Raw genomic sequence first — 25,091 nt, forward strand, 5'->3', positions numbered from 1 at the left:
ATTGTTCCTTACCTAATATATATACATTTGCTGAGTGTTATTCAGCCTTTGTTGCTTCTGACCCTCACTTGGCATTTAATTCCCAGTCCACCAGGGTATTCATGCTTGATGGCACTGATGCACACACTGAATGCTTTATTTATTTAATGGTACAGGGAATTAAGCTATAAACTGTATTAGACAATATCCTGTTTAAAGATGCCAATGGTCAGTGTCACAGCATTACTGACCCACGTCCACAGCAGTGAATATGTCGTTGGAATTTAGAGGACAGTATATAATGATTACAGATCAACACTGCAATAAGGAAAGAATAAGGTTTCAATTCAAAATCCTATTTAACATTTTTCAGGAATATTGTTACAGTATTGAAAATGTTATGCGTGTTTTTATGGTCTCTGTTTTTCAAAGATGCACATTAATCTTCACTGTTAGTAGCAAAGAAATTTTCCTCCAAATACTGCAGTCCCTAGTAAAAACTGCTGATACTACAATGAAATTTAAGATATATCCCTATGTAGCTATGCAGAATTGTTTTAAAGCATGGTGCTCTGGGCCTAAAGCAGTAGAGAGCTGACAGTAAACAGTTCACATACAATTTGGTAACTAGTGAAGAAAAATACTGACCTTCAGTCAGTTGAACAACTTTGTCATTTATTACAATAGAAGTAACTTCACCTACACTGGTACGGTATGGTCTTTCTCCATAGTTAAGGTAAGGTTTTCGAAACAGCAAAACTCACGAATGTTATTCAAATATTCTCTCAGAAGGTCTATTATCTATTATCTAAAACTAAACAAACAGTATTTGACCAAAATATTATGGAAGTGACCAACACAGTTGTGACCTACTGAAATCTCCCCATCCAAATATACTGACTAAAGTGAAGTATCGCACAAATGCTAATAGGCAACAACAGCAAGAGATATTTTAGAGGAACTTAAATTATTCTGGAAGCCTGGGACCTAAGATCCATAACAGACTATATCATCCGTTGTTTTTAATTATGTCTTTTAAAAAAGCTCCCCTGCTGTGTATCTGAAATACTAAATGGCCTCCACAGCTACTTGGCATAACTCATTCTAATTTATGATTACAAGATGGTATTTTCAGACTATTCCCTTTTTCCCAGCAACTACTTAAATGGGAAAAAAAAATCATCTTGTCTTACTTCCTATTTAAGCCATCCATTTGAGGCATAAAATTTGAAATGCAATAAATGCCAAGTCACTGAACATAACATTTACATTGTTTTTATGCAGAATTCCTATGTAAAAGAAATTTTAAGAAGTTAAGCATGCTGATTTTAGTATTTGTTTTTAGGAAAAAAATCGGATTGTACAAGTTTTACTTTTAAGCAGGATAGTGTGAACTGAGTAAGATTTGGTTCTGATTTTTATTCTTCTGTGCAGGATACAGAATTTTAAGATTACAACCTCATACGTTAAAAGTAAAATGTTTTGCTCAGTACAGTAGACATGGCATTTCCTAACTGCACTTCTACCTTCAAATGCTTAAAGTTGACACGTATTATTTATCCTATAAGCTGTGACTTCAACTGTTACTTCTAAGAAGGTTATGCCCTTAAGGTTCAAACAAAACACCCTGGAAGACATGCTTAAAGGAAAAGATTCAACCACTTTGTGTGACCTGTCCTCTGCAGGATTACTCCCACCAACACTGATAGCCACCTTCTTTCTTTACTCTCTTCTTATTCCTAAAATACTACCTATTCTTTTCTAAAGAATACTGCCATTAAGAATTGTATAATTTGCATAGGAGAATTACCATTGTTCTCTTCCTGAGAAAAGAAGAGCAAGGTAAGGGAAAGGGAAGGGAATAACTGAATGCTTGGGGACGTAAGGACTAAGCCTTGAACAAAGACAGAATACAGAGTATTCATGAATTTGCAACCAGTCAAAACGTGCCAAGGACTGCGCTTCCTCTCTGCAAGCTCTTTTGTGCCACATGTGAGCAAAAGTCAAGCTAACCCTGAAAGAAGCAGGCTCTGATTTTCTGGACAGTTTCTCTGATAGGATGTAGCTTGGGCTCTGTTTATCTGGAATAATGCTTGACAGCTGCATCCCCCAAGCACATGCTCCGATACAACATCCCAAGATGGGTGAAGCATGTATAACAAAATGAAACTTACAGCAAGACAGCCGAGTCAGACTAAATCCCTGTTTCATCGAGTCCTTTTCTTGACTGAAAAACATGGGGAGTGTCTCTTGGTAACTTACAGAGAAACCACCAGGTCTAGGGGGGGAATATAGTGTCATTCTTTTTCTTTTTTTTTTTAAACATTGATTTTGAACAGCACATTAGAAAGAAGGATGACAGAATCAATAGAATTTAAGATGCTCTTGTAATCTGGGTTTAACATCATAGTAACACCTCTAATCAAAGACGGGGAACCCTTTGTGGCATTTTGACACCTACATCTATCATGTGGATATGGCTTTTATTGAGCTGAATTAACAACATTAGTCAAATAATTAAAATCTAGCCGCCCAAAATGTCAGTGTAAAAGTAGTTTAACACTTTATCATTCTTGTAAAAGTGTAATTTTAATCTGTGCATTATGCCAGCTGTTTTGTGGGTTTACAATAAAAGTAATCAAGCAGTAGAACAGAAAAAGGAATTGTAAAACAGCAAAAGAAGTAACATTACAGTAGCCTGCCACATGTTGAAATTAGCACCGATGTTACTCCATGGAAATTAAATCCACCTATAAAAACTGATAATACCTCAAAACTATAAGCAAGGGAATACTTATAACATCAAATCCAACCTGGGTTCTATTTTTCTCCTTAAATAAAAAGGGTCATAAAAATGTCTCATTTCCTCCCAAAAGCGGGAGTAAAAAAATATCATGGGTTCTATCCTTCAATTCGTCTTCTTATACCCTGTTGCATTGGGAAAATCCGATTCTGCAACTACAAACTGAGTTTAAAAAGACCAAGGCTGTCTTTTCAAATGGCATAAACGAGCATCACCACAAAAAACAGTAAGGGGAAAAAAATAGTTTAGCTTTCATCTTTGCTACTCCTCCCTTGTTTTGGCTAGGTGTTTTGTGGTGTGGGTTTTTGGGTTTTTTTTTACAGTGCAAGTGGATCACCCATGCTGCATAACTGATCAGGGTTCAGACCACATTTCTGTAGGGAGAGGCAAACTAAAGTTGGAAACAAGTCCCAGGGGTGGGGAAGAAGGGTAGAATGCTTTTTTAAGTGGTCATGCTGGCTTATTTTAATCGCAAATGAGTATAATCTCAGTTTTCTATTACTCTCAGCAGTTGAAGGATGTTAATTTAATTAATTGAAATATAGACGAGGCAACAAGTATTGATAATTCTCTATAATAGAGATTCCTTTGCCTTTCCCTTCTATTATTATTGGTACTGGTGTATGATATGACCTTTTCCAAAAGAAGGAGTAAATGTGAGACAGGGGAGGGAAAGGAGATGAAAGATGATGCTGGTGCCACAGTCATTTTATGTTAACGGCTCTGCTTATATGCGTAATTCATACCACTGAAGTCAGAATAATTTGAGAGCTGAGTTTTCAACAGCCTGTGTAAATGGTGTGTTTTGTTTCAGGAAATGTCGTCTTCACTGAAATGCTGGTAACGTATATAATTATGTGAAAATAAAAATCACAATTTTTAAAAAACTTTGATGCCTTAATTTTAAAAATAAACTATATCTCAGTGACTGTTTTCTTTTACTACCTTGATGCCAAATATTTCGAGTTTTACTGATACATATCTTTGTTTCAACCAGGTTCTTTCCTTACTAACTGCATTAACAATGTTAATGAGCGAACCACACTTTCCATACAGATGAAAAAAACTTCATAGTCATGTCTTCAATTTTTTTTTCTTTTTTCACTTCTCTTATGGTTTAAAATGCAGAGTAAGTATTTCAGATTATGAGACTTGTACCACAGCAGTAGAAACCCTACAGCAAAACACTTCCAAAGGGCCAAGCACTGTCCCTAGATGCACAGCACAGCTTCTTATTTATTTTACTGGGATTCTTAAACAGGCAAAGAACACAAAAAATAATAAGCACCTGAGGAAGAGACTAAGTTTAAGTAGTAAGAAAAAAATATACCTAATCTTAAATACTTCTACTCATTGTGGGAAGGTGCTGACACACTTCTCACCTCTGCAAAGTGAAGAGTAATGAGACAACTTAATTCTTTCCTATTTCGACAATGCTAGCTATGCCTAGAGACTGCAGTTAAAATTTCTGGCAAGAAATTTTCATTCCTGCGACTCAGTTCCAAGTCCCAACAAGCACCTAGGCTGACAGATCTAAGATAACTCACAGATCGAGTTTCTAGGTTAAATTAATACTCTACTACTCACTTTAGGCTGAGTAAGGTGAACTGAATTTCATTAAGAAAATCTGGAAAGTGCTGTCTGAATTGGCAACGAAATAGGGAAGGATGGTGGGAGGCAGAGACTACCAGCTGAACACATCCGCAGCCTCAACTCCAAACCTTTCCTGAAATCCACAATCCTGCTGGAGGAAGGGAGGAAGAAAGATACAAGAACATGCACTGAAGAATGCTCTCTTATCTGGACTGGCCGCTAAACCAACATTAACTTGAATGCCTTGATGCTTCTGGGAGATTAAGAATTGCCCCAAAGGCAAATGCTGCAAGAGAAAGGGATTAACAAGGAGTGAGTTCTAAAAACTTTTTTTTTTAAATTGTAGACAAGCCAGAAATAGAGAACAACAGCTGAAGGGGAAATTAGAAAGAAAAAGAAATTCCTGCAGATGATAAGGAATTGAGAGGTTTCAGATCCTCATGAGATTATTACAGCTAACAACCCAATTCAGAGAGATGCAAGATGCATGTTACCATTTCTAACCCCTTACAGCACCAACAAATCCGACTAGCTACAATGTAGAAAATAAAAATTACAGGCAAATATTTTAATTGTAGTGCTAATTCAGTTGTTTTTACTCTTTGTTTAAAAGGACGCTGTGTTCATATGGCCAAATGTTTTTGTTTGGGTTTTTTTTTGTATCAATCCCACTCAAGCACATCACTGTGGAGAAACCTGGAGTTGGTGACTACAGGCTTTTCTCACTCAGACACCTTCCAAATATTCTCAACCTCACAAAAATTAACTAGAAAATCTGTACAATATTTGTTTTTCGTTATTTTAGTGGTCCATGTGAGAAACTGTGTATTACTCGTTACAAATGTCTCTTGGGCACAATTATTTGGATTGAGAGGTTGCAGGTTTTCCTGCATAAGAAGTATTTTCTTCCCACCACCCTGCAGGAACACCCTGCCTTGCTGCTATCTGCCTCTCACCGAAGGGGGCACCTCGCTGCCTGCGGGGCATCAGCCAGGAGAGCACCTTCCTTCTGCCTGACACTCACAATACCACTTGCCATGCTGACACCAGCAACTTCACAGGAAATGCATCCCACTGCTGCCATTCCAATGTCCAGGACTCTCCCTGTACCTGTTACATAGATGAACATTTTTAAAAATTGAGAAGTGTAAAAAGGTCACATTCTTGATTGCAAAATTGGGAAGAGTTAAGAAAGAATTGTAAAATACGAAAACAAAATTGTAGAGCTTGCTTCCCAAGGAAACCTTTCCTGGCATTTGCACTGTCTTGATTCACTTGGCAGGTTTTCGAGCTCCTCCTCTACCCATAGCTAACTTGCTTCAGAGAGTTACTCGCAGCTACGTTTCCTCTGTTCCTTTGTTAAAGATGGAGTCCCCCCAGGGCTGCTCACAGCACTTGCTCTGCCTTCAATCCAAGTGGAGTATCTTAGTCTCCTATCAGGCATCCCTGCCTTTCACGATTTCCAGCACTAATCATATCAAATATGGCTGTGGAAATTTGTATTTTCCCTCACGCTTTCCAGAGTAAAAATTTACTTTTAAAAAATGCCATGAAGTAGGACACCACCCTCCATGCACTGGGAAATCAGGTTTCATTCAAATGAGATTCAAGATTTACTATAATGTACAACTCCAGATGACAAATCTTATATATTTAGAAGTATTCAGCATGTACATAGCTTACTTATTACTTAATGCCTCTTGTTAGTGTTTTACAGAGGTGGCATGCAACTTATGAATAATATGGCTAGCAACTAGAATGCCTTTCCCAGATGACTGTCCATTACTGTTTTGTATCAGTTTGGGACTCTTGCCACTACAAAATGCAGTTCCCTCAAGCTGAATCTTAAGCAAAAACACCAAACATAACCAATCTGTATTTCTGGTACTGTTGTAACATCCAATTTCTTTGTTCAGATTCGGATCCATTAAGCTCCAATAACAGAAAATACGCTGTGTTAAGAGGTGAAAGAATACAGTCTATGTTTCTTAAAATAACAGCAAGATTTTCTTTTTGAATTGTTCTAAGTATTTCCTACATATCCCAAAGGAACGTATTGCCTTCTGCGTGAATCTAGCCTCTTCTGCACAGTACAGGACAACCGGTACATAAAAAATGCCATGCCTGGGCACCAAGAGCTTGCCATGTGAATAATCAAAACAAAAGAAGATACTTGAGAATAGTGACAACTATACTTAGAAATAGAATTGAACTGCACAATAATGTGTTTAAATACCTTTTGGTTATTGACCTAGCAAAGGAGATTACATGTTGATAAAGGGAAATATCAGTATCATGAAAACAATGGAAGAGTTTATTTCTATAGGTCAACCTCTATCTCTCTATGTATCTATACATATTCTTCAAAATAGTGTGTGAACGTAGTCTTAATAGTATAAAGCTGATCCAAAGGAAACACGCATTCTAGCAAAAATGCTGGGAAAAATAAAACCGTCCTTCAAATAATGATTATATTGTAGTTACACGACATCACACAGTATACTACTAAAGACCAATAGTATATTTGAATTACAGGATATAGAAATTGAATTTGCTCAATAAGTTACATTGAAATTTTATTTGAACAACTTTTTAATAATTCTAAGAATTACTGCTTAACATACATTATATATACATCATAAACATTACTCTTAAAATCAAGTAATTTTTTCCCAAGAGAAAATATTTCACTATGATTATTTTCCATTTGTTTCATTTACAGGCAATTTTTTCTATTACAAGCTTTGGGAAGGAGTGAAAAATCATGTTTTTGTGGAAGAGTCCAGTTTTCTCTGAATTAGGTTTCTTTCTACATGATCAATCCCAGTTGAGCTCATAAATCTCACAGTAAAACTTATGAAACAGCTACTACAAATACCAGAAAGACAAGAAATGGCTGATCTGCCTTTCCGCTCAGGCTATTGCAGGATGAACAGATCAGTTTCCCAGATGTCTATTCATGCCTGGACTGGGGAAACCATTATAATGAAAATCAGAGTTAAAAGGTCTGGGGCCTCACCTGGCCTGGAGGTATTCTCTGAAAATCCTGTTTTTCCTGGTCTAGGAGTCGCCTAAAGAAGTGACCCCTTGAACAAGGTAAATGAGTTCTTCAGAGGCCTGAAATAAATTCCTAGGTGCCAGATGCTATTTGGTCTTTGCTATTTACCCATTTCCCTCGGGTTAATGCACTTCAGCAGAAACAAGAGCTGGAAAACGCCACTGTCATAGTCTCCCATGACTAGATTTTAGGTACCTAAAATGCAGACACAATACCTACTGGTATCCATAAACATACTTTTCGTAACACCTAGGAACCTACAGGGTGCACCGACAATGAGGTGGTTGCCTCCATCTCTAAACACATCAACATTTTTAAAAATATTTGGCTCTTGGGACAGAAAACTGAAGCTTTGTAGAAACTAGGAGATTGATGGGAGATTGAGGAAACCGTTCCAGAGTTGATTTGATCCAGCATAAAACTGCTCTGCCAAAGAAAGGGGTAGCCCCGTGTTCTCCTCGTGCCCTCATCGACACCCAGCCCCTCGTGCCACCCCCAGGGCTGGGAAATGGCTCAGCACCATGATCCGGCCAAGCCCCAGGCTCCTGGCAGCGGCAGGGCTGGCCCTGCCAGTGGGGAGAGGGGGAACCAGCAGTCGGGGCTGGGGTAGAGGAGGAGCACCCCCCATTCAACAGCAGGGCAGACCACTGCTGGGACCGAATTCATCGAGAAACCAGGGTATCTATTTTAAGTCCCCAAAGCGCATGAAGCAAACTGACCAGCACTGCTGTTGCATTTCAAGTAAGCTCCCGTCTTCACGAATTAGCCAGACGATTCTACCTCCAGAATCAGATTAAGATTTAAATTAGTTAATTGATTGAAAAAACTCATTGAGAAGTTAATTGTTCTCTGAGCTTGCTGAATTGCTGCCTACAAACTCAGAGACAGAAAACAATACAGATTAAGCACATGGAGAAAGTTTAAATTAATCTTAGGGAGCTGGATCCAATTATCATGAATATTTATTTTACTTTAGATTGGCACTAACAGAAACATGCATTGCCAATAGTTAGATATGCAAAGAGAAAAGAAAGCTCTAATCCATTACATCAAAACCCACACACTGATTTTTAAGGTAGTCTGATTTGCATAGAGTAACTGCACGCTCAGGTATTATTCCAGACTCATTCCTTTTAGGACTACAGATTCAGAATAGTTTCCCACCTCTAAGATGCAAAAAGATTATCTATATATATAGATATAAAACTATCCTTTTGGTACCTGCTGAGTTTTTAGTCAGAACTGTTCATCTATGAGTGTATATTTTATGCAACAGATGCCACAGGAAATGACTTGACTGTAGGTGAATTAATTTATTTTTAAAATAATGTTTCCTTTAGCATCCTTAGTTTGTGAGGAAAGGACCTCTGAATGCTCATCAGGGTTCCAGTGTTTACTCCCTCTGTATTTTAGGGCAAGTAACTTGACCTTTTGTTCCATGATTTATTCATTTATAAAATGAAGAAATGGTAACACAACAGCACTAGAAGTCAACCGTTCATAAAATGTTCTGAGGACACCACGCATTGGAGAGCTGTGCTACACTCTACTGCACACCTTGCCAAGCTTTCAAGTTACTTTTTTTTCTTTTTAAAATTTTCTGTCATTTTCTTTTTGTTTTTTTTTTTTATTAGGAAATTTACTTAAAACCAGTTTGCTAATACAAGACCAGCCTTTAGCAGGGGGGAGATAAAACTCAATGGATGCACATAGCTGTTCTCTTCTACTATCAAAATTACGTTTTCTTCTCCAGAAACTTATGCAGAAGACGGAGAAGCATGGAAGAGGAATGTACTAGCTAATGGGTTGGTGGTGGTGGTGGTGGTGGTTCAAGGTGAGAAAGCACGGGAAGGTTTCTGAGCTCCAAGTGTCCACGCCGCTCAGCTGACCTGCTCAGTTCACCTCGTGGGGTCCAGTCCCCAGTACAGCTAACCTGATCCTGCAGCAAGCTGCCTCTGCTGAGCGCCCAAACACCCCTCCAAGGTTAGCATCAGGACCAGCACAAGAGTAGCAAGGGATGAACACAGCCAAGGCGGGAGTGAAAGGAAACGATGATTAATTCAGCGTAATCTGTGCATGACATAAACGTGACCTAAGTTTGATTAGTCTTCCTAATCTAAACAAAGGCAGAGAGAAACTCATCCATTTATGAGGAAGCATTTCTTGGTTAAGTAAGAATCCTTATCAAGTGCTGTATTTTTTAAGGTTTTTAAAGCACCTAATTCTCCCTGATTGAAACAGAAGTTAGGTGCCTAACACATTCAGAAATACACCCATAATTGTCACCCTTGCCTCATGTATTAACTACAGTTATTGCCTTGATCAGTTTTACTCCTACTCAAAGTGATAATGAAATGGCTATTTTTTCTAGCTGTTGAAACACAACCTCCTTGTTTTCTTGAAGCAACATTGCAAACCAAACAGGTTACAGAAGACATGAAAAGAGGATGACAGAGATATACATGGATTGGTTTTCACAGAACCATGTGAGAATTAACCTTGGAAACAACCTGAGATCCTTTAAAATAGGCTTTGGGATTGATACCGATGTTTTTTGAATACACTTAAGAGCACTATTTTTAAACACAAATTGTCATATAGCAGCATGAGCTCAACATGAGTACATCAAGAGATGGTAGGAGTAATTTTCAAGCTAGTTAAAATAATCCTGTTGATTTGCTAGATTCTTTAATTATTGACTAACTATGTATTAAAATATTTATTAACTCTTCATAACTGGTTTTAAAGAGTGCATCATTAGTAAATAAATTTTCTTCATCAGGATTCCAAACTCTGGTCAGAGTTTTCCAATTCAAAAGAAAGGTATTATTATCCATCAGTCTTTTTTTTTTGGCTTTGGGGGGTTTTTTTTGTGTTTTTTTTCCTTGGTTTTGTTTGTTTGTGGGATTTTTTTTAATTAACTAGTTGCTATATAATGACTCCTGAGTGCTAGTAAATACTCACTTGCAAACTAGAGGCAAGAAATAAAACAAGCGTGAAGGTGCAGCTACTAATAAAATTGTCTTGGGCACACATACCTAACTGAGATGCTCAAGTGAACATCATGAATTTTGGACTGTATAGAATACCTGAGAATGAAAACTGTAACTCTTATGAGAAGTGTGGAAAAACAAGGAAAAATCGTAACGAAACAGATGTTGCACTTACTCATAGTAAGGAATGTATCTATTCTATGAACAGCATTAAAGAAACCTAGAAGGGCAATTGGATGACACCAGACAACACTTCTGAAGTTTCTTTGGATTCATTTTAATAAATATCAGGTAAAGGGAGGCGTAATTTAGCTGTCTGAATTACTGGATTATGAATTAAAAGGCTCCTTTTACCATTCTGTACTGAAACCACAGTCATATTAAGCCTAAGACTGTAATATGAATTCTTAAAGAATGAGAAAATATTATCAGTTCTGCAAGTGATTAAGTCTAGCCCAAAAAGAACATGTAAGGCAAATGCTTCGGAAAGCCTGCCTTTTTGTATAAATGACAGATCAAAGTGGTATTAGTAAAATTATATAATCCTGTTAAACTGGATCCTGGAAAAGGAATACTGAAAGGCAATTTAGACTCTACCACTTCCTTAAACCACCACATTCTATTTATTTTAACTTGCAGGTCCTTGCAAAGCTCTTACTGCATGTACGTACTTTCCTTTCTGCTGAAATCACAAGACAGGACAATCAGGTTTGTTATCAAAAAACCCTCCAACGTAACAAAACACATGCACACATTTTTCTTGGGCTGAGGAATAGCAGTCTTCTGCTTTTCACACTGACAATTTTATAAAGACAGAAAAATGCTCTCAAATTTGTCTTCTGTTCTTCACTGAAGACTTAAAAAAATAAAAACCAGACCCAAACCGTACACAGATGGATGGAGATTTCTTACATGTTCTGCACACTGTACTGTCACCACAGGACCACCTGCAATCCTGCACTGTCCAGATAGGTGTTCTCAAAAACACCTGGCTAAGCTGTTTGCCCAAGGACTATGTACTGGAGATAAGAGGAAATTAGCAAATGAAACTATTCCTAGCACTCCTCCTTCAACATTAAGTGCAGAGCTGCAGCAGCAAGCTGGCACCTGGTACAGGGAAATGCTAGATGCGATCATTTCAATTTACACATTCAGCACTACATCCCATATGCTTGTCAATGTGAAAGTGTCAGTGGTAACAGAGATACCCTAACAAAATGCTCTGTTGAAATGCTGACATAAAGTTTTTATGCATTAAGCAGACCCTCTCCTCTCGACCATCTGTAACTTCTTCCTTTTCTCATGGGGCATGTGTTGGCCATAAAATCTTTCTGTTAAAAAAAAATTAAAAGTTAAGTTTGACTTTAAAGAGAAAATTATAAGCCCTTAAACATCCGTAAAACAAGTTTATATCCCCAAGTATCATTCATATAAACACAATACTTGCTCAGCAAGAAGAAACATCTGATGAGCAGAAAAAGTTTGCTGCAATTAGATATAGTAAAATTTATCTGTGCTGCAAAATTAAGAAAAGTATCTGGCACTATGACTTGTATCACCATATAAAGTTAACCAAGACAGCAAAATATGACTGGTTTTGTCTCCTGGCTCTGTGGTATATTTTTCCATGCCTATGTTCTGTGCACATCTTAAACTCACAGGTGTTTTTCCAAAATGTTTTCCAGTGATTTCATAACCAGAAATTCTTTAAGTACAACAAAAGTAGGAAGCCTAATTTTGTGTGAGAAGTGACGCATTTGCTGAATGAGGTGACCAACTAAGGCTAAGGAAGACAATGCAGAGAAGCGGAACGATTTCCTCTGCACAGCTGAGGTTTGCAAGGTGGCGCAGATCATCAGAAAAGGATGACGGAGAGGATGGAGGGAGAGAAACACGATGACAAAGTTTAAAGGCAACAGTGTTACTCGGTATACTCCTTAAATGATCTGGAAATGGGGTGAGAAGAGAGAGATAGAGAAATCAGATCCATGATACTGTCTTTAAAACCTAAAGTCTACAAAATACAAGGAGATTCATGACCACAATAATGCACTCCAAAACTTAAAGATATAACTTAGGATATTAAAAAAGTATTTAATTAAGCAATGAGTTGGGATAAACCTTCTGGGACTCAATGACAACGGATAATTAAGAAATGTCCACTATAAGCAGGCTACTTTTTGCCTTTTACTATTTTGGCACCTTCCTCTGAAGCTTCAAATACTGACTACCAGTGAAAGAAAAAAATCTCAGCTAGAAGGATCAAGATACAATAAGGCAATTTACAGTTCCTGTAAAAGTGTACACAATCTTAAAATCCCTAAAGCACCTTTGAAAGGACTAGTTTATTTGGGAAGAGTCCTTTGGAAAAATCTTGTTTCCCTCTTCAGGGCAAAAATGAGATGCAACTCTGACATCTACCTAACCACACCCTCATAAAGCCACAGAGACATTCTTCATATTTGCACTTTTAATCACTTGCAGGCAATTTGGGATACCCTTCACCATCTTCATAACTAAATTAAGGAGATTCATGATCTAGATACTCTGACTTTAGATGACAGAGTCCCACAAAGTAGCATTAATAGTGTTAAATCAAGAGTCAAACCAGTACTAGATTCTAACAAAGAATGACGCATTTTAGACCTGTTTTCCCCCCTTGAATACAACACTCCCATTCATCTGGCACAGTGGTTTCTCAAGCTCCAGCAGACACGCAGATCTCACTATTTATTCATCTACCCAAGGATGGAGGGCTCTGACCATGAACCACACCTGTCCCACTTGTCCAATGCCTGATGCCAGGGTGACATGGTTCAGGGAGGTGACAGGGGAAACATCTTCCTAAAAGAAGACGGACTGCCTTCTGCCAGTCCTGCTCCCTGTATCAGCCCACCACAGGGCCAATGCTTCGGTGCCAGAGCCAACACAAAGGATGGTGATGGGCTGAGAGAGCAGGACTCAACACTCCCCACCACAATCAGATGAAAATATCGTAGCTCAGCGTTACCTGGCTCACCCCACTGATGCGCACGTACCCAGAAGCACAGCCATGCCCAACGTCCGTGACGTCAGCTCCCAGGGCAGGCGCAGATGTCCTCCTGCCCAGGTGCGTGGAGGGCACCTCCAGCCTTGCCCTTGACGGTCTTCCAAAGGCACACTGCCTATTGCAAACATCTTGTGATAATTAAATCTTAATACTTTCACTTTGGAAAGCAAACACCTGACACGGAGAAGCTGTGCGCATCTCCACATGCTCCAGAGACTTCCCTAAATAACTTGTCAGCAGTACTAATTGAAAGTGTGTACTGTTAATATGTTAACAGCAGACATATGATCAAAAATACGTATTTTCCACAGCAAACTGGAATTGGTCGGGGAGAGGGAAGAAATGCATGTGGATCTATTATTATGTAAATTTATTATTTTTTAAAGTATTTATTTGGGATCTAATTTAGAAATTACTGTTACACATACTAACCGTATGCTGCTTAGGTGGTTTATTTTCTCCCTTTAAACAGCATCAAAGCCTTACATCAACCTCATTAGAGCTACTTCAAGTTCTGATCCCCTGAACACATCATACACAGAAAACAACTGCAGTGCTTCTCTAAAAGTCTCTGACTATAAGGTCTAGGTGTATATTCAAATGACACGGGCAAATCTGACAGCTCTAAAAACAGACTTATCAGTTTAGGTTGCAGACATGCTATTGTATTGTCTGAACTCCCGAGTCAGCAGAATAAGCATTCTTGTAACCTTCAATACTCTAGTTGAGAAAACCAAAAAAGGTGAGTGTGAAAAACCCAGAGAAAAACAAAAACAAGCATTCTAAGTGCAAGGATGTTAGTCTGCCATCATCAAAAGGAGACACCTACCTATGCTGCAGGTCTAATTTAGGAGACATGACTTTAAAAATGCTCAAAGAATAAAAACGAAATTTTAGCTGAGCATATATGTACACACTGTTAAAAAGAAAATATATGTATATAAGTACCCGTTTTTAAGCTCAAACTATGCAGGTAATTTGTTCAAAAATGAATTCTCAGTGAAGGGTATACATTTGTGTGGGTAATACAAATGAAAATTGATTCCAGAGTCTTTTATTCCAACACCTCCTTCATCCCTAATTCCCCCAGGTTATCTTAAGGATGTAGTGTAATTGAGAATTATTTTCATGGAACAGCCATTTTAGATAGATGAGATACTGGAGATGAGAGTTGTATGTCTAAAAATGCTTTCATGTCTAAAACATGAAATATCATGCAGTAAACATAGAGTATTTTGCCTACTTAAATGGTTAGCTGGCACAAATAAATATGTATTAAAAAATCTTTTTAAGAACTAAATTTTTAGTTAACAAGCTTCTAGGAAGTCACCTCATGAAGACCAAACTAAGGTACCACAAAAACGTGAATTACCTTTTTATTGATAGATCTGTTGTTAATACTCATGAGAATCACTTGCTTGTAAGAGGTTAACTAATGCCACATTATCAAGATATAAACATGTTGTGTAAAAAGTCTCAAAATTTTCATCAATGAGCTTTCCTTGTGTTATTTCTTCATAGTGTCATTGGAAACAATTCATTGGGCCTTATCAGACAAGAGTTCCCATTTTCTATCATTCCATTTTAACCTGCCTAATCAGTTGAACAAAATTACTTTATGTAAAATGATTCCTTTAGTTGCCTTAGCTACAAATCCCTGCAGTATTGTATAATTGAAATCTACTCACGTAAGTTAGGAATAATTAGGACCCCAAATTAAGCCAAACACAAAGTTAATTCAAATAGTCAGCTGCTGTCATTTAAATGGTTACAGAGTTTTATTGTTGCTTAACATCTTTGAATGCTTTTAAATGCAACTTTTTTTTTTTTTTTTTCCATTTTTTTTCCCCTGTTACAATCTGATCCCTTACTCCAAATGGAAATACGATCAAGAGAATGAATTTTGGTCAGGTCATCATTCGTACCTTGACCAAAGATTTTCTTCAGTAAAGTTTTTCCCCGTTATTGTCACTAGATTTTTTTTTTTTTAATCAGCCAATAATAAAAAAAGGAATTAAAAAGAATGAAAACAGATGATGCTTTGAGGTAAATAAAGTTAGAGTCATTGAGTCTGTTACCAATGGCATTACCACGGCAACAAACTTTTAATACCAAACATTCAGAAAGTCTCTCTTCATACTTCAAAAAACCTTTTGTAAAAAGAAGGCAACATAGAAATGCTGTTAAAATGGATCCACAACAAATCCAAGAGCTAGAAAATAATGCATCAAAGAGGTAAGGCTACATATTATAACTGGAGTTGTTGACAGGACTGAGTTAGGACTCTGCTGATTTAACAGAGTGAAATTCAAAATAATTTATACAGCAAATTAATTGTTATACTGTTATATATTATACAGATTAAAAAAAACCTTATATTATTAGATTACAGTGTAACTGGTAAAAAGGAACACTGGTGGTTAGATGCATTTCTCAACTGTTTTTCTGTCGGCACTTAGTTTATACTGCAGAACAAAACACTATATATTATAAATCCTTCAAGACAGTTTACATATGGATGACTTCCAGACTTTTGTATTCTGAATTTTTAAAAATGTATTTGCACAGCAGGCTTTTTTTATATATATGAATATATATATCTCTACACTACTATATAGAAAATGTAAAGTTTTTTATTACTGAGCAGGATTTGAATTGAAGGCCTAAACCAAACAGTTTATGCATGGTATGTTATGCTGATATATTTTTTTTTTTTTCCAGCTAGTACATTAATACATGAAGTGATGTTTTGTGGACTCTATCCATCTTTACGGGTAATAATCCACATCACAAACCACCCATTTGCCCTCTAGTACTTTCCATGCTTCAGTCTTCACGCATGCCAGCTTCATCTGTTGCAAATTAAATGATGCAAAAGCATAAGCAGCAAAATGTTCATTTTTGTTTACTAAAAGCATATTTATCTTAAGCCACTAAAAAGCATGATCAGTTCTAAGCCACAAATCCACATTTTTCCAATAGACTTTCAATGGTAAATGTTAACAATGGCACAGAATAAATTGGAACATTATTCTTAAAGTAACATTTTATAATTAAAAAGTTATGACAAAATATTAAAGGCAATCCACAAGCCTAAGTTAGAGAAAAGAACTGGGGCAGCTCAATGGGGAGAAATAGGAGAAATTAATGTGAAACACTCTGGAAGGCTGATCAAATCACATGCATAGTCAAACAGGATCAGTGGCGAACAGGCAAATCTGACTGAAGCTCACTAGGAAGATGGTTAAAACAGAAGTGATATGAAATAGCTCTAAAGTCTTTAAAAAACTAACATTTCTCATTGCTTTTCCAACTAAAAATGCAGCAGATAGGGGGATCTGGTTTCAGCATCAACTTACTCTCAGGTTTCCTAAATGAATTACTGAACTCAGATTTAAAAGGAAAATTGCTCAAACAGCACCTTGCATTAATTGTACTTTCTGCCGGAACAGAACAAAACTACCTAACTCCTGAGAGACGTTAAAATCCCTGACAAGGGAGAACACAAAAGCCAGCTCTCCTTCCATCGTCAAGATCCCTCATAAAACTCACTGAGTGCTGTATCCAACAACTGAAAGTTATGTGGTCCCCCGGGTTTCTCACATGTATGTGTTGCTCAGGCAACAGACGAAAAAAATTCATTTTGCTTCCCAACTAATCTCCCACACACACATTTTATGCACAAAGAAAACATCAGTGATTATTATACTAGTATAAATTGAGAAAACAAAAAGAATGAAAGATTCCCAACCACCTGGACTGGTCCAAGCTCAGGAGGAACAACCAGGGAATCTTCCCTACCACCACCAACACACTCGCGTACATTTACATGGGTTGCCTTAATATCATCGGGACATGGATGAATCGTCTCCCTGATTGAAAGAAGGACCCATGAACCGAGCTAACATTCATACAACTCTATTTCTTTACACTTCAAAAGAAAGCCAGGAGATAGAGATTACAGAAACACAAAGAGCTTTAGCACAATTGCGTTTTGAAAGCCACTGGAGTAGTTCAAGACTCTTTCTGGAAGGGCAGGAATCTGGGACACCTTCAAGCAGAAGGATTTTTTCAGCTCCTATCTAACAGAAAGAACTGCATATTCAATTTATCATGCAATGTCTTCGGATTTGAGGCGTGGTTCATTTACAGAATCACCCACACAAAATTTATCTTGTGCTAAAAATGTAAAAAATTTAGTATTCCTGAAAAAAGTAAACAATCATTGGCAAAATATCCAGCGTTCATGGGACGCATTTGAAAGGTCAATCCAAACAAACCATCAATGGATAAACTAGTACTAACTATAGACATGAATAAAACTGGAGCTGATCCAGCTTTGAAAGAATGAAATTTTATCAAATTTGAAGCGATTAGAAATAAAAAACCTGCAGTGTGGTTTTACCAACACAGGCACATAGTAAGTACCATGTAAAATTGAAAGTACAACAAAATTATGCATGGACCTTTACTAGATATGTGCGTGGTTTACTTCCTTATCTTCCTTTCTTCTCATTTTATACTTAGACAGCATATAATATAATGAAGGGCTGCTTAGAGCCATCCAAGTACAAAGTCATATAATAAACAAAAAAAAAAAATCAGAGGGAGCAACTATAAATATTCTTCTAACCAACAAATGTTGATGAGTAAATATGATACTAATTAATCACTGTAAAAGGCCAGTCAATTTTTAAGTGTCTCTTCCATGAAGGTTACTGTATAAATAATACACAACTGCATAACAGCATGCTAGGAACTCCTGTACCATTAAGTGCATTTATGCTAAGGGTATGGATGGACAACAAGCCAAGAACATCTCCCTGTGAATGGCTTTCTCTCCTCTTCCTCACGTAACACAACCTGGAATGCCATCACACGCACAGAAGCGGGCACATATATGAGACATATATTAGAGCTGTTTGTGTAAGTCCTTTTTCTATAGTGCTTTCATCCTACATACACTTGCTGCTATTAAGACATTTGTACAACACACAATTAGCATAAAATGTATTACTTTTCTGTACCATTTATTCAGAGGTGGACCATGAACATCAATGGATCTACTTGCAAGTATAAAACCCATTATGTGCTTGTAGAACTTGGCAACGAATATTAAATCTAAACTCATTATACTTTATGATAATTTTTATAATCTGATCATAAGGACACTAAATGTAATAAGAAAGCCAGTGCTGAGGCATTCACTGATATCAGATGCTTCAGGCACTAATAATTTTACACTATGACCTAAAAATATAATATAAAGAAAATGTTGTTAAAGCTATATAAAAAACCTTCTTAGTAAGACAAACAGTATTCTTCCATTTGACATAAAACAGAAATGAAAATAATTAAACACTTTTAAAAATGCAAGTGTTAATAAAAATAAACGATATATTTTTCCATATTTAGCAATAGAGTACTAATGAAGCCTATTCATTTTTTAAAAGACATATATGCCAAAATTCTGCTATTTTATTCTTGGAAAGGTACCTTACTGTAATAAACTAATCTAAAATATGCCCAGATTTATATTTAATAGAAGAAAACACTCTTAGGCAATGGTGTCAGTGCTGGTTAGTTGAAGGTTAAGTCAATCCCCTCTCATTGCAGTGGTCAGCCGCATGATGCACCTTGCCCACCGAGACCCACTGAGGTTACAGCAACAAAAGATGGTAAACTGAAGTAATAGCTTCGAGGGCTCTGAAAATATAACATCTGCCCTTAGTACAACACACTGCATTTCTACAGTTTTACATGTTACAGGGTTCTTTTCTTCTTCTGAATACAGAGCTCAAGAAGATGCAAAATCTCCCCTTCATAACAAGGAATGTTTTTAAGTTAACTGAGGAAGAAGACAGCATATCAAAATAGTAATACTGTTATCCATCTCAGTAATTACACATTTATACTTTTTTCTTTGCTTAAATTATAAGACCCTTACATTAACATTTCCTAGTAAATTCTCACGTAAGTGTTCGTACAGTATTTAAAATAGTTCTTCATGCATTCTTCTACATGGTTCTTCTACATTTTAAAATAGTGGTGGTTTTGCTTTGGTTTCAAAAATGTTTCAAAATGTTTCAAAAATTACAGCATAGGATCCTGCAGACCTCACTGCTCAGGGAATATAGAAAAGGATATTCACTGCCAGCACGTTAAAGAATCTCCGGCTTTTCCAGGCAGTCTGTCAGTTTCTATTATCTGGAAATGCACTTGAAAAGTTTAACAGACATTCTTCTTTAAGAAGCTTGGTCTCACTTTTTAGATCAATTTCCTTTTAGAAGATACATGGGGCCTACACCTCCCTCAGAAAAGGAACAAGAGATGTCCCAGATAAGCATGCACCACAATATCCCAGCAAAAAACAGCATGCTCTTCCAGGAAAGAAAACAGGACTCAGCGCAGCAGTTGTGTTCTGCAGAAACCCAATTGCTCCCTTCACACAGAAATTTTCTCCTGCATAATCTGCATTAACCAGTTAAGAAAAAGCATTGCTAAAGAATCATAAAACACATCAGGTATACATGATAAAAATGAAGATAGTATTGGAAGTCTTATTAGAGAGACCCTCCGAAGGGCGGGCAGTAACTGGCTGGCCTTAGTACGCTGGGCATGCTTATGGATGCTTTGCGACCTCTGTTAAACGAAGTAGTTGCCTACTAAACTGTGTGCTTCACAGAGCTCTCACTGTGATAAATTCCCCGGCTAGAAATTTAATTAGTGCTCCTATTTGCTCTTGCGTGACTCCGTAATGGGTTTCACCCCTCGTAGAACTTAAATCTGCTAATTAACAGAAGTTGATTTCTTCTCAAGTCCAGGGTACAAGATTTTTTGAATTTTTATCCTGGGCAAAATCCTACTAATACTTCCTAGTAAATGTGTAGGAAAACCAACGTGCTTCTACAGTTTGTTGAGTACCTGTGCCATATGCCTTAGACAATCTGAGTGGCCTGACAGGAGGCTGAAGACCTGAAGCAATACCCTGAAATAGCAAATACCTTTGTAGTGGCCCAATGTTAAGTTATCTGTATTTAGTATGGCTTTTCTTTAGTAAATTCACTAACGTTGGATGCACACTTAAAACTGCTTCCAATTCAACACTCAGCTCCTTGGCTGGCATAAGTGGCATTTACAGGAATTTATATTTCTCAGCGCAATGTTAATTAAAATGTACATTCAGAAGCAAAGACAGGCTGGATTTTTTTAAAACACATCAATGCCGTTTAGGAAAACAGAATTAAATAGATAATGAAGCATGATGGTTCTTCCTTTGGACAAAGCAACAGATAATAATTCATAATAAAATGAATTAAAAGTGTATTAAACCTTGATTAAAATAATATGTAAGCAAAGAAAATTATTTCATTGCTTCCCAAGCGCTTGTGCTTCTCAAGCAGCAGAAGAGAATAAAAACAAAAGGCATCTAAAGCTAGTTGAAAAGGTGGACTTTGTAAGCAAGATAAAGCTTAAAATATCAAAACTTGTACACTCCAAAAACCAATCTTAATCAGAATGTTTAGCTCTGACTTCTTTTTTTCATATGCATATTAGTATATCTGTCTTAACTTGCTTGTAGAGAAACCAATATGTATAATAAGCTTTTTACTCTGCTTTGCTATGGAAACGAGGCATGTGTGATCTCACTCTCTGACTTTCTGTATTTTCTCAGATAATTTTTAACTTGTTGGATTTCACCTAATTAGGAAGGGGGAAGAAAAAAAAGAAAAAGATAGAGCTGGTGGAGAGTTCGCAGGAAACAGTAAGTAAAGGTGAGGGACTCAACTGCATGGGACTGACAGAGGCACAAACCCACTCCTTCCATGAGACCAGAGAGCTGGGACGGCGTGGGACGGGGACGGACTCTGGCACGGCCGCAATGCAAGCTCCTATCTCCCCCAGAAAATCAGCCACAGTACGAGGCCAGGCTTCACACAGCTACCTGCATAACTCCCATTAAAACTACTTTCCAAGGTAGTTCTTTCAGTCCGTCTTTTGGAGTAGAATTGTAGTTTTAAAGACAGACCTATAGTAGAATATGCTAGGAAAAGGGACAGAAAAATACCTTCCAAAATGACATTAATATTCAAGCTCATTACTTCAGCATTTCATTCCTTTTTCCTGCCTCTCATCTTTTCCTTATTTAGGGCTGCAATGCTTGCTGTTGATGGTAATAACAATATTTTTCAAGCCTCTACAGAACTATATTGACCTGTTGTTGATCAATGTACCAGCAGTGCGGTTTTCCCTCCAGCTGCCAGCACTCGTCCGTTCCAGGTTCATTTTACCTGAAGGAACGGACTGCTTCAAAAGCAACCTCACCTGGACTGCTCTAGCCAGGAAAAACAAAGCAAAACCAAGACCTTCTTAACTGAAGATACGATTTCTATTTGGACAGGCGACACTAAAATAAAACTTCAGCCTTCATATAACTGTGCCTACTTGCTAATTCCCTGGTTAGTTAAAGTTAAGGCATTGTGAGAGTAATGAAGTCTTTATCTCGACTGGAAAATGTTTCATTATATGAACAAATGAGTCACTTGTCCACATCCAGGATCCTTTTTTCCCCTCTCTCTCTGTTTAACTGTACAGAAACAATGAAATATAACAGCAGGGAATTCAGCCAGGTTTCATGTCCCCCACCAACTGCAACAACCTGCAGGTACATATAAGATTTCTATAAAAAAACCCTAAGTTCCAAGTGAGAGAATTAAAGATTTTCTTATTTCTAGCAAAAGTTAGATGGTCTTCTTTTAACCTTTGTTCATGTTCATACTTCCAGGCATGAAGTGCTACTAAAGCACGTTACACTTGGCATCTCTTATTACTGAAGCAGAAGGCAATGTAATCTTGTGAGAAAGTGTAATAATGCGGTATTCATTTTGCTTCTGTGGCTGAAAGCCAACTCTATATTAATATTCATTTCCAGTATACAGAGCCACAATATTTCATTTATTTTAAGAATTTACAATTAATTTGGTATGATTCTGTTATCTGCTCCCAATTTCCTTCTCTGTTTCTTTTAGCTGAAAAAGCAGCTCTTATATAGACTTTAAAAAAGTAAATTCACAACTGAAGCATCAAAAGATTGCTACTGGCTACTAAAAGCAAGAAAAACAGGGACAGTAAAAAATGAACATGAAATATTACAGATGACAATGAAAATTAGCTTTCTGCAAATGGCAAAAATTCAATCTGCAGAAGTTCTCAGTTGACTTTTTCCTTTCCAAACTCAGCAGATAAAACGCTCTTTGCAGCATGCTGTTTGCTACTGTAACCAAACCAGAGAAAGTAAGCTGTTTGTCTGCTTTTCCTTTCTGTTTTTAAACGTTTTCAACCACCCCACAGCATCAAACTGGACGTACTCCTGTGAATCTTTGTAAAATGTACTAGATATAGGGATTTGACACAATTACAATAACAAATAAAATCCTTAGTATTCTGAAACTTCGGAAAAAACCATAAAGAGATGCCTCTACTTCCTACACCTTTGGTTTCAACTAGTGCAACCACTTTTGCAATGTAAATGCATTTATAATTAATACAAGTTATTACCGGCCAGTTGTAAGATTTATAATTCCATTCTCCTAATATGCATTTACCGTCCTTACCTGTGAAAGAGGCTGAAAAGCATTTTACCTTCCAGCTGTTGGCACTTACTTTCCTATAAAAGGGAGATTATACCCAAGTCCACAGCCTCAACCGACACCAAGAGAGCAGTCAGTACAGCAGCTACCAAATCAGAAATCCCATCAATGATGAAACCATCCAAGATCTGCTGTGTGCCCTGAGAAATGCCAGTTTTCCAACATATCCTGGCAATATTTAAGAAGAAGGGGGGGCGGGGGGGAACTGACTGTGAAAGCTATTTAAGTGAAATGAGACTTTCCCGGGTTCAGAAACCTTCATGAAGACTCCTAGGACGCACTCCCTGATCCCTGTGTATGTTCACTCATACACACGAATAACCTATTTTAGCAAAGCTTGTCTGCCAGTACAACACAAGATGCGAGCCTTAGCCTAGAACAAATGCTTAGGAAATTACACAGTGAACATGGAAGACTGCATATAATATTTAAATTTTTTATTTTGGGTTTTGCCATTTTCAGGGACTAGATCCTTTTATGTTTGTATAGATTTGGGAAAGAAGAGGGGGGGAGGCAGAGCAGCTTTCCTGAAGTATCTCTGAAAATTTCACCTTAAAACTCAAAGAATTTTGACAGGGTAAGGTATGTATCTACTATAAAGATGGTGAGATAACACCACAGATGCACCAAAGCAGCCTATATATTATATACCGATTACTGAATAATGTAAGAAGGCATGGAGGTGCTACTTTATTACTAAACCAGTCTTTTCACCTGCAATCTAGTCAATCAAAATGATTACACCCAGAAATAGCCTCAAGTTCTATATAAGTATTTCTAATTAAAAATTCATAAACCATGTTTTGCTGATCATTCATTTTTGTTTCTCTATAACTAATTAAAAGGGCCACAAGAACAGCTGGGGAGACAGACTAACTGGAGAAAATAAAGTTTATGAAGAAAAACAGATAAAGAATAGATGATACAACTTCTTTTAAAAAAGCTTTTTCCTTCCTCATATCTTTAATTTAAGAGCTATTTTAAACACCACGTTTGATAGCATGAAGTATTTTTCCCTTTTTTTTAAAAAAGCAAAAATATTTTTAAGTAGATGCTATTCCTGTATGCACTTTGAGGTTTGTTTCCTGAAATTTAACTTGCATAGTCTAATCTTAATGGAGTGTTTGCCATTTTATTTTCAGCCAGCCAAATTAGAAAAGTAAAACGGGTATTTCATTTGCACTGTTTAGTTATTTTATATCACATGTAATGTATCGATACATTGCTTCTAAAATGTTGCGCAATGAGAACAGAAAAAATATGAATAAACAGGAAGAGTCCAAAAATAAGGCACCTACCAATCAAGGATATTAATACTGTCACTTCAGCTGCCTGAACACTGCAACTCAGTTTCAACATACCACACTGTATCAAAACCAAAAAATATATTTTCTTTTTTCATTAAAAATGAGAATAATTTGAATCTTATAAATTAAGCCTAGAACGTGCTACAGATACTTTTAGTTTGACATCCTAAAACTTCAAGTCACCTAACAGAAATTAATTGTACAGACCATTCATCTCATCTGCAAACTCAAGTAAAAAAATAAATGAAAGCTTACCTTCAGTACACTGCAGGAAGCTGATAATGAGCAGAAACCAAAAACTTTGCATTCTGCAGCCAGAAGACACCATTATTGATCCCTGTAAGAATCTTCTTTGTATTCCTTAATGAATCCAGTTATAAAAGCCCAGCATCATCGAAACCAGTGGTCTGCATTATTCATCTTCATACCTGGAGAAGCAGAGGATTTGGAAGAAAAGGAGAAAAAAAATCCATCAATAGCTGAACACCAATAATTTCGAATACCAAATTTTACTTGACGTGAAGACAGAAATTTTTAATAAAAACTGACAGTACACCTGTACTGTAGCTGGGAATTTGGCAAGTTTGCAGGATGCAATCTCTCAAGGTCAATGATCATTAAACAGAATGCCAAATAATGATACACGTTGAAGTTGAAAG

The 25,091-nt window shown here is 37.0% G+C and overlaps 1 protein-coding gene across 11 annotated transcripts in view; it reads right to left on the reverse strand.

Moving 5' to 3' along the window:
* The window catches only part of ADGRL2 (adhesion G protein-coupled receptor L2), a 128,291-nt gene extending 103,522 nt beyond the window's left edge, over nucleotides 1–24,769 (reverse strand). For all 11 annotated transcript variants that reach the window (XM_059821981.1, XM_059821980.1, XM_059821978.1 and 8 more), the window contains exon 1: nucleotides 24,688–24,769. In XM_059821981.1, the coding sequence (XP_059677964.1) occupies nucleotides 24,688–24,760 (73 nt within the window). In that variant the 5' untranslated portion in view covers nucleotides 24,761–24,769. The remainder of the gene's footprint in view (nucleotides 1–24,687) is intronic.
* Between the last annotated feature and the right edge of the window lie 322 nt (nucleotides 24,770–25,091).

Source organism: Gavia stellata, chromosome 10, assembly GCF_030936135.1.
Source record: "Gavia stellata isolate bGavSte3 chromosome 10, bGavSte3.hap2, whole genome shotgun sequence".
In the NCBI taxonomy this organism is placed as follows: Eukaryota; Metazoa; Chordata; class Aves; order Gaviiformes; family Gaviidae; genus Gavia; species Gavia stellata.